The 11009-nt window shown below is 44.1% G+C and overlaps 1 protein-coding gene across 1 annotated transcript in view; it reads left to right on the forward strand.

Annotated features, from left to right (window-relative positions):
* The window catches only part of PITPNA (phosphatidylinositol transfer protein alpha), a 38322-nt gene that overhangs the window by 23484 nt on the left and 3829 nt on the right, over window positions 1-11009 (forward strand). The window contains exons 8-11 of the mRNA XM_069482175.1: window positions 772-849; window positions 1002-1112; window positions 1915-2037; window positions 10828-10896. Coding sequence (XP_069338276.1) covers window positions 772-849; window positions 1002-1112; window positions 1915-2037; window positions 10828-10872 — 357 coding nt within the window. The 3' untranslated portion in view covers window positions 10873-10896. The remainder of the gene's footprint in view (window positions 1-771; window positions 850-1001; window positions 1113-1914; window positions 2038-10827; window positions 10897-11009) is intronic.

Below are 11009 nucleotides of genomic sequence, written 5' to 3' on the forward strand. Positions count from 1 at the left end.
GTATTATCTTCGTTATTTTTGTTAAGTAGATGCTATAATGAGTTTGCTTTTCCTGAGCCTACATTAGTTAATGTAGGCCAGCTGAAAATTAAACTTTTGTTGTGGTTGATTAACACAGAATTGACTGCATTATAAATCAGTGAAGTGAGACTGACCAGTAGTGGACAGGTTCTATACACTGAACATTTCTAATAATGATTTCATTGAAACAAGCCACAGGGAGATTATACTAGAAGATATCAGGAATGACAGCCAGTTATTCTCAGCTCTGATAGTATTTTATAATCACCTGCAGAGATTTAAAAAAAAAAAATCCAGGCTGCCTTCACCTCAAGATATTCTTATTCACTGAGTTTTAGGTGGTGTGGCCCAGAAATTTTGAAAGAATCTTCCCTGGTGATTTCGATGCTCACCCCAGGTTCAAAATCTCTGTCTTTTTTTTTTATATATATATATTTATTTTTTACTTGCCACCATTATGAACATATAAAATCTCTGTCTTAAACACTGGAAATATGTGTCTGCTCAGACAGTCTGGTGATACTTCACACTGGTAAAACTGAAAGCAAACCCTGGCAGAGAAAATCACACAGAACTCTCCTCTGAGGCAAATGTAAACAGCTCTACATCTTGTTTATAACATTTTCCCATATTTGCTCTATGCCTGCAGCATCAAGAACTAGTATGAAGTGTATGCTAATGAAAAATCTGTTTTCCCTTCTCTTTCCCCCCACCCTTCTCCTCCAACCCCAATTCCACAACATCTCTCAGGATTACAAGTCAGAGGAAGACCCAGCAAAATTTAAATCTATCAAAACAGGCCGAGGACCCTTGGGCCCCAATTGGAAGGTGCAGTTCACAGCCTCACCGCCAGGGGGCCGGGCACGGTGTGGGTGGGCCTTACCCGGTGGAGGAGGGGAATGGCTGGGGCTGGGCTGAGGGACGGCCTGAGGTCTGCCCTCTTAGTTACCTGCCTGCCTGTGGGTCTGTTTCTAATGCAGCAAGAACTTCTAAATCAGAAAGACTGCCCATATATGTGTGCATACAAACTCGTTACTGTCAAGTTTAAGTGGTGGGGCCTGCAGAACAAAGTGGAAAACTTTATACATAAGGTAAGTAACCAGGGTGACGCCTTCCCAGTGACCTGTGTGTGTGTGTGTGTTGGTGGGGCGGTGTTTTGCCCAACAAGGGAAGCTCATACAACCCACCTGACCTGTATCGTAGGGTTGCCAATGTTAGAATACTTCACAATTTGGTTTCCCAGACCCCTACCTCCCCTTGCACTTAACTGTCTTACAGTTTAATGCTGTCCATCCAGGGACACCACATGTGGCAGGGAAGGAAACCGAGGCAAAAGAAGGAAACAGGAAGGGACTTGCTATGATTGAACTACAAATAAAACACTCAGTCTTTCTTTTCTTGAAGCCAAAAGGCAAGAGGTACTGTGAGCCAAATTTCCTAGTATCCTGAATTACTCCACTGGGCAGACCTAAGGAGTTTTATAGCCTTTTAATTCTCTGATGTGTTAGAAACCTCACTCTTTGGCCACATTTCACAGCTACTGGCCAGTTTTAAGCTGGCATCGGGCACCAGAAACAAGGATGAAATTTGGCAGTTGTTTTGGGGCCTTGGCTTGCATAGGAGCTCCTGGGCTACCTGTCCTGTAGTATTTTGGGCAAAGGGCCTGCCTGTGAGGTAGGCACCCATCCTCTCTTGGCAGCTCCCTCCTACTTGAAGCCATACATGTGAAGGCAAAGGTCACTGACCAATGTCTGATCCAGAGAAGCCAGCCAGGCATCAGTACTCCCCACTTCCCCAGTAAAGTGTGGGTGTTAGCACAGAGATCCCGGGGGGGACAGCTGTAGCAGTGGCCTTCACCTTCTGGGTGCTAACTTGGTTCCCTCCTTTTTATAGCAAGAGAAGCGTCTGTTTACAAACTTTCACAGGCAGCTGTTCTGCTGGCTTGATAAGTGGGTTGACCTGACCATGGACGACATTCGAAGGATGGAAGAAGAGACGAAGAGACAGCTGGATGAGGTAAGTGGGATCCACAGGAGGCTCCGGGGCTCTCATGTGAATATTAAAGAGACTGTCGTGCTGGGGCACTTCCCTGAGACCACTGTCCTATAGTTCTAGGCACATGGCCGTGTCTGCTATGGATAGGGTATAATACTAGGCAATACGGGAACTCTAAGGAAGAAAATAGCCTGTGCTCTTGAATTTTTCATTCTGTAGAAGTCTTGGTATATTCAGAGACAAAGACAGCAGTATGTGCCAAATGCCAAGTGAGTAATGCAGCCGCTGCAGTGAGTCTTGAGAGCCAGGTGGGGGAGACTGTGCTGGGCCGCAGAGTTGGAGGTGACCCTGGGAGGAGGCAGGCTGGGCTGATCTGTGAATACCGTGCACATCACCCACAGAGGATAGCAGCAGCACACGTAGGAGCTGACTGCTCTATATGGTGGTTTTGAGCTATTTTTAGAGCTTGGAATTTTTTTTTTTTTTTGGCCTTGGCATGGATCCCAGAAGGAAGGCTATCTGCTCTGTGGGCACCTGAAGACCCAGCACTCCTCCTGCCTCAGTTGGGGGTGCTTCCCTGAGAGGACTACTGGGAGGAGATTGTCAGTAAATAACATTCCTGCATTCACTGTGTGCTAGGCACCATTCTAAGGGCTTTTACATATGCAATTTCAATGCAATCTTCATAGCATCCTGGGAAGAGGCCTTGTGAGCCCCACCCTCAGATGAGGAAGAGGAGGCTCTGACAGCTCATGGCTGCTGTGCCTAGGTGATAGAGGGTAAGGGCCCAGGGCTCTACGGCCCTGTAGCTCTTACTCACCTCTACTCCTCCCTCTAAATGCCGTTTGGGGCCCTCCTGCCCTCTTGGGGCTAAAAATAAAGTAAGGCAGGAAGCTCTGTTTCAGAAGAGCAGCCATTTCTCCCTCCTTGCCCCGGGTGGGGTTTGGCGTGGAGCCCGAGTGTCCACAGAGGCACTGCTTTGCAGTGACCTTGCCCAGCTCTCCTGCAGGGCTGGGGTGAGAGCGGGCTTGCGTGCCTGCTGTGCTCTGTGCTGCACAGATGCTCCCTGCAGGGAACTGTTTTTACCATCCAGGATGACACTCTTCCTGGGCAAACTCACCGGGAAGTGCTGTACTGAGTTAGTTCCTGTTGAAGGCAGATGTTTGGGTTGTTCGTTCAGCTACATTTGGCAGTGAAGTGGCAGGATTTGGGGCATGATCCCTGATTCTTCTGCTCAGGATCCCTAGGAAGCCGTAGACCTCAATGTCCAGGGCTCTGCTGATTCTGACTGTGTAAGAGAGAGGCCTGAGTCTTTTGGTCACCCTAGTCCTGACAAAAAGAAAGGAAAAAAGTTACCAAATGGAGGAACACGGAGAAGCCTGGGGCTTCACCCACCCACTGCCTGACAAAGGCCGTCATAAAGTACATTGGGGTTCATGGAAGTATTTGCTGACCACATTTTGCTCTTTGGGTAGAATTCAAATTCTTAGAGCTGGAAGAACTCTCCAGAGGATCTACTGGATCTGCTTTCCTCATATCCAAAATTTGAGAGCCCTCAGAGTTAGGGATTCTTTTTTACTCTCCCCCCCCCCACCCCCCACCGCCTTTTTAATATTTCTCCATCCCATGGAGGAACATGCTGAAAGCTTAGATGATCACTGTCCTCCGGGATAACTGCAAATGCAAGAAACTTTGGAATTAGAATTTGAAAACTAATTTGCAGTGGAAGAGAAAGCAAAACCAAATCCATGTCATTCTGGCACATGTTTTGACCTCTTTAGCAACTGTATAGGACTTTTGTATGCTAACTATTATACCCTTGGCTCACTTATCTTTTTTTTTCCTCTGTCTAAAAATATATTTGTTTTATCAAAGTTTTATTTTTGTAGTTTTTTTTTTTTTGTTTTGTTTTTTTTTTTGTTGAGACAGAGTCTCACTTTGTTGCCCAGGCTAGAGTGAGTGCCGTGGCGTCAGCTTAGCTCACAGCAACCTCAAACTCCTGGGCTTAAGCGATCCTACTGCCTCAGCCTCCCGAGTAGCTGGGACTACAGGCATGCGCCACTATGCCCGGCTAATTTTTTCTATATAGATTTTTAGGTGTCCATATAATGTCTTTCTATTTTTAGTAGAGACGGGGTCTCGCTCAGGCTGGTCTCGAACTTCTGACCTTGAGCAATCCACCCGCCTCGGCCTCCCAGAGTGCTAGGATTACAGGCGTGAGCCACCGCGCCCGGCCTATTTTTGTAGTTTTAAAACTCGGCATCCCCAGCTGATGAGAAAAAAGCTGCCCCCTTCAGTCCCACCCACTGAGAAGCAGCCCCTTGAGGTTCTTTGCGGGGATGAGTCTTCACATAGATGGTCTGGTCTGGCTGGTGTGTGGTCTGTGTTGCACAATACTGTGATTGGTGTTGCTCCATTCTCAGTCATTTTGCTCCCACTTGTTGGGTACTTTAAATCAAAAGGTCTGTTCAGTCCTGGAAAAAATGTCTTTGTATTATTTATCTGATAATTTTCTCCCCACTGTTTTCTTTGTTCTTTCTAGAATTTTTATTAGTCAGAAGTTGGACCCCATCAATTGACCCTCTAATTTTCTTACATTTTCTTTCTTTTAGTCTGCTTTCTGGGAGATTTTTTCCAATGTTAACTTCTCTCTCTTCTGTTCATCTTTTTTAAGCATTTCTTCTTCTGTGTTCTTTATTAATACATCTATATCCTTTTTCTACATGCATTATCTTCCTTTTCTGAAGCTGCAGTTTTCGTTTTTTGAGGTTTCTCTCTGCTCCCTGAATAATCTGTTTCCTCTGGGCTCCTTTGTCCCATTTGTGTTGGACTCTGTGTTTCATGTTACGTGCTTTCCTCCAGTGAGTAGGTGGTGTCATTGCAGGACAGTCAGGTAGTTACAGTGGGGAACCCCTGCTTCAGGACTCTTAGTCTTTGCGGAGGGGCTGCTCATTTTGCCTAGAGGGGACTCCCCAGTCTCTTGCTTGGGGGGATAGGCAGCCAGCATTCTGGGGGCCAAACTGGGGAAGGGTCCTGGTGGGATCACCATGCCATTGGTTAGCTTTGACTTAATCCCCTCATTCTGCAGCGTGCCTGCCTTGCTTCTAGCAGAGGCTGGGGTCCTGAGTTCAGGCTTCCCTCAGCAACTTCAGAGAATGAACTTTCTGCCTTTTGCCCTGGCAGGAAATGGGGTGGTCGCTTGACCTCCAGAGCAGGAGGAGGGAATGCTGGGGCCCAAATGTTTGCTATTTGGACTTTGAAACAAGTCACCAGTTTTCAACCCTAGCTGGCACTGCCACCTTCAGAGGTCCCGGTGCTTCTAGTTCTTGAGCCCTTGGAGAACCTGCAGCACAAATTGGTCTGCTCCTTCTTGGCTTCCTATCCGCACAGGTACTTAGGTTTCAGCTTCTGCTGCTCTGCAAACGAGTTACTAACTCTTCTGCCCTTTTTCCATCTTCCAGGATGTTGTTACCATCTTTTAGCTGCTGTTTTCTTCATGGTTTTCTATCTTTTCTATTCCTGTCATTGTAGTGTATTTTAAGGAGGAATAGTGATAAATTCATGTATTCAGTCTGCCATGATTAACTGCAAGTTTGCAATAAGAATTATGACTGCTATTCTTTAAACCAATGCATAGTAGTCCAGTGCCAGCAGATTTTTTTGTGAGTTATAAGGGGTCACTAGCAGGCCATAGTGACCACTGCTGTAACTCTAGTCCCTGTGAGGGGTAGACCCACTGTTCTTGGATGAGGCTCAAAGATTTGAGAAACAAGGGATCAAGAGATTAGTTCTTTGCCCTAAAAAGAAAAATGTCAGAAAATATGTGCCTGTAGGAGAGCAGTTTCTTTCTCTCTGTCGTCCCCCCTCTTCCCTTTTTTCTCCTTCTCCCATGTGCTTGCTCTTTTATGAGGCTCATAATCTCAAAATTGGAAGGAAGTACCTTAAAGGTCATTTGGTCCAATTGTACCTTCAGTGCTCGAGTCCTCTAAACAGCTCCCCTACCAGCCTATGCTTGATTACCACCTGTGATGGGGAGTTCACTATCTCCTGAATATGTGGTAATAAAAATATCTTTATTATTAATAGAAGCTAACATTTATTGAGGTCTTACTGTATGCCTGTCATAATATGTGGTAAGAGTTTCACCGTATTATGTCATCAATTCTCACGGCAACCTATAACATAGGTGTTAGTGTTATAGATACAGAAACTGAGGCTCAGAGAAATTAAGGGTACTTTGTAGTTTACTGAACAAATACCTCGTGGGCTTTGGCCATTAACTCTGTAGATAATGAGAATGGGAAAAGAGAGTTCATTTTAAAAATTATAAGAAAATTTGGCTGGGCACAGTGGCTCACACCTATAATCCTAGCACTCTGGGAGGCTGAGATGAAAGGATCACTTGAGGCCAGGAGTTTGAAACCAGCCTGAGCAAGACAAAAATAGAAAAAATTAGCCAGGTGTTTTGTCGCACTCCTGTAGTCCCAGCTACTCAGGAGGCTGAGGCAGGAGGATCACTTGAGCCCAGGAGTTTGAGGGTGCAGTGAGTATGATGAGGCCACTGCACTCCAGCTTGGATGATAGAGCAAGACTGTCTCAAAAAAAAAAAAAAAAAAAAAATTTTTTTTTTTTTTTTTAAAAGAAAACTTGTTTTCCTATTTACTGGAGTCTGGAACATTTGTTGAAAAACAGCAAAGATTCTGTGTGTCAGAGTACATGATTAAAATTCTGCAGAATTTTTTTTTTTCCCCCCTTTCTTTGGAGACAGGGTCTTGCTCTATTGCCCAGGCTAGAGTTCAGTGGCATCATCACAGCTCACTGCACCATCAAATTTCTGGACTCAAGTAATCCTCCTGCTTCATCCTCCCCAGTAGCTGGGACTATAGACTCATAACACCACGCCTGGCTAAATTTTTTTTTTTTTTAAGGGATGGGGTCTTGCTATGTTGCTCAGGGTGGCATTCTGCATTATTTTCTTGCGCAGGCTTCCCTTGTGGGTCTTCCTTTCTAAGTCCTTCTTGGCTCCATGATTTCCCTGGTCCCTCCACAGCCTATCCGTTCTGGACTTGGCCATTTGTGATGGAGCTGAGAAATTATGTGACACCCTTGCTTAGCTGGCCCACCTTAGGGGCTGTCTCTGAGCCTCTTCACAGCTGGTTTCCCTGTCCATATGCTTGGATGTGAATGTGCCTGACTTTCTCATAACCTCTTTTTTTTGAGACAGGGTCTTGCTCTGCTGCCCAGGCTGGAATGCAGTGGCATCATCATAGCTCCTTGTAACTAAACTCTTGGGCTCAAACGATCCTCCTGCCTCATAGTCCCAAAGTGCTCGGATTACAGGCATGAGCCATCATGCCCAGCCATTTTTGTACATTTTCTAAGTCTGTCTACACACTTTTACTTAGTTATGATCAACATATACGGGCTGGTTATCTAACTTTTTTCTCTGAACATTATAGCAAAGTATTTCTCGCTAAAACACTTTCTTTACATACATGTTTATGACTGCAACATGTGTTGCTCTGCACTCTATCATTACCTCTGCTGGATTCTCCTTAATCTTTGTCTTTTTTTTTTTTTTCTTTTTGAGACAGAGTCTCACTCTGTTGCCCTGAGTAGAGTGCCGTGGTGTCAGTCTAGCTCACAGCAACCTCAAACTCCTGGGCTCAAGCGATCCTCCTGCCTCAGCCTCCCGAGTAGCTGGGACTACAGGCGTGCACCATGACACCGGGCTGATTTTTCTATTATTAGTAGAGATGGGATCTTGCTCTTGGTCAGGCTGGTCTCAAACTCCTGACCTCAAGTGATCCTCCCACCTCGGCCTCCCAGAGTGCCAGAATTACAGGCGTGAGTCATTGTGCCTGGCCAGATTTTCCTTAATCTTATTTCTATGTTCTCACTGTGATAAAAATCTTTGTGCACTCAGGTTTTTGTTTTGGGGGTTTTGTTTTGTTTTTTTGGTAATTAGGATTATTTTCTTAGGATAAATCCCCACAAATGGAATTAAAGAATTTAAGGCTCTTGGTTTTGTTATTATTATTTTTTTTGGCCTCCATTTCCTGGTCATGAGAAGCTCTTGTTGTTATTTATTGCCAAATTTCTTTCCCAAAGGGCTGTACCTATTTATAATGAGAGTGGTTTTCTAAAAAGATTCTAAAAATAATCCCACATACTTCATACCTGTGTTCCGTCAGGAATGCTAATTGGTTTGTGACTACTTTTCAGTGCTTTAAACTGATTTTTTTACCAGCTTTATTTTTTTATTGAACTTCATATTTTTATATAATTGTAAGATTCACATGCAGTTATAAGAAATGATGTAGAAAGATCCATATACCCTTTACCCAGTTTCCACCAATGATAACATCTTGCAAAACTACAGTACAATATCATAATCAGGATATTAACATTAGTACTTTTACTATTTTTTTATCAAAGGGGTATTTCATACTTAATAGTTAAAAATTATTTTAAAATATATAGAAAAATATTTAAAAATAGAAGTCCCAATAGATTAATAGATGAATAGATAAAAAGTCCCTTTGTTCCAACCCCTGGCCTCCTTCCCTAGAGGAAACTACTGTTTTAAACAAATAAACAAAAACCACAGTTGGAGTTTGTTTTCCTATTTTCATATACACATATTTTCTTCAACTATGTGTGTGTGTATATACATATAGCCTACACTGGCTGGATCTGAGGAACACCAAAAACATCAGATAAATCCCTCATGTCATAGAGGCCCCAGGAAATAGGAAATAAAGCATTCTTAGAGCATTTCCTTATGAAATAATCAATTTTTATTTCAGGGGTAGTCTCTGTGGGGGGACCGTGTCTCTGACAGTAGTGGAAGCTATCGTGTTTCCTGGGAGGAAGTTGCATCTTAGTTCAAGCAGTGGGAAAACAGGACCTGGCTTTGCATTAGTAAATTAAAGTAAGGCACTGAGCCCTGGAGAGCACATAAGGATCCAGTTGAGGCCCAGGGAGCTTTGCTCCACGACATTAAATTCTCTGATTATTGAAAGTTTATGTAAATGGTCATTAGTGAGCAGACATTTAGCGAGCAAGTTTTTGTCCTTTCTTAAAATTCTATTTTGAAAAATCTTCAAACTTACAGAAAATTGGCAAGAAGATTACAAAGAACTTCTTTTGTGCAGAGACTCCATTCCTGTAGAGCAAAGGATACCAACCCAGGATCACATGCTGCATCTAGTCATCACAGCTCTCTAGTCTCTTTCAACCTGGTGCACTTCCTCAGTTTTTTCTGGACTTCCATGACCTTGACGTTTTTGAAGGTATAGGATAATCATTTTGTAGCATGACTTTTTCTTTTTTTTTTTGGAGATAGAGTCTCACTCTGTTGCCCAGGCTAGAGTGCAGTGGTGTCATCATAGCTCACTGCAACCTCAAACTCCTGGGCTCAAGCAATCCTCCTGCCTCAGCCTCCCAGGTAGCTGGGACTACAGGCATGCGCCACCATGCCTGGCTAATTTTTCTATTTTTTGTAGAGACGGGGTCTTGCTATGTTGCTCAGGCTGGTCTCAAACTCCTGGCCTCAAGCAATCCTCCCACCGTGGCCTCCCAGAGTGCTAGGATTACATTCCTGAGCCACTGCTCCTGGCCTAGAAAATCTTTCAATTTGGGTTTGTCTCATGTTTCTGTACAATTAGACCAAGTTTATATATTTTAGGCCGGAATGTCACAGATTTGGTGTTCTTTTCATTGTGCCATACCTTTCTGTCTAGTTACTGATGAGGTTACTGTTATGCACTTGACCACAAGGTGTTCCAGGCTTCTCTTGTCTTTTTCCTTAACCCAGCCCTGTAATTGCCCATTATCTCCAAAGAGCCCTGGTTCTGTGTGGTGGAGAGTAGCGTTTAGAAACCACGATCTGGGTGCCAGATGTGCTCGTGACGATTGGTGTACTACTGCTCTCAGGCCTTGTCATAGGGTAGAGCTAGGGAACATGTATATCTATGGTTATTTCTTTATCCGTCTTATATATTATGTTTGTACAAATGCTTCTAATTGCAACCTTACACCCACAGGGTTGTTTTTTACAAATATGGCAGTGCTCTATCCTCAGCAGATTCTATCATGTTAAAAAAAATCTCGAATTTTTGACTAAATGTACCATGACCCCCCTGCACTTTCCATCCCTGCAGCCCTGTGCCCAACTCTGACACCACATTGTGCTCACCTTTAAGCAGAGCTCAGGAAGGGAATCACTGTTCTCTCTGCCTGGACTGCTCCTCCCCCAGAGCGCCAGAGGATTTGCTCCCTCTCTGCTCAAACCTCGCATAGAGGCTTCCACAACCACCTTATGAAACAGCACTTCTTCAGAGTCATTCTCTAGCCCAGCAGCCCTGAGTTCCACTTGACATATATTCATGTGTCTGTTCTCCCATCCTGTCCCAGAATATAAGCTCCCTGAAGAGACACTTGGTCTGTTTTGGTTCACTGCTAAATATCCCCAGCCCTGTAGAAATTCCTAGCACAAAAGTGATGCTTCATAACTATTTGTTGAATGAGTGAGTGAATGAAACAGAGAGGTGCTTAAGAACAAACCTCAACGCTGTAACTCGGGACAGAAACAGAAATCATGGATGGTGACACCAGTGGCATAGAGCTACGTATTAATGGTATGGCTTTGGCTGTATGTATGCAGAATTCCATCCTTCTGATTCTTTGCTTTGTGCACAAAAAACGCTCCACCCTCTCTATTGGCAGGACTGAGAAGGTGGGATGTATTTGTGATACAGTTCCATCAGCAGCAGGAGCCTTTAATTTTTCTTGCTTTTTCTGTTCCAGATGAGACAGAAGGACCCAGTGAAAGGAATGACAGCAGATGACTAAAGCCACCCCTACCCCCTCTGCACTGTATGTACCAAATTTCTCAGTGTGCATGTCATAGAAGCTAAAATCAGTTTGGGTTCTCAAGGCCTCAGCAGTTCACAATGGAGTCAGAAAACCTACTTTATTGCTTGTCCTTC

The sequence above is a fragment of the Eulemur rufifrons genome, chromosome 9, assembly GCF_041146395.1.
Source record: "Eulemur rufifrons isolate Redbay chromosome 9, OSU_ERuf_1, whole genome shotgun sequence".
NCBI classification, from domain to species: domain Eukaryota; kingdom Metazoa; phylum Chordata; class Mammalia; order Primates; family Lemuridae; genus Eulemur; species Eulemur rufifrons.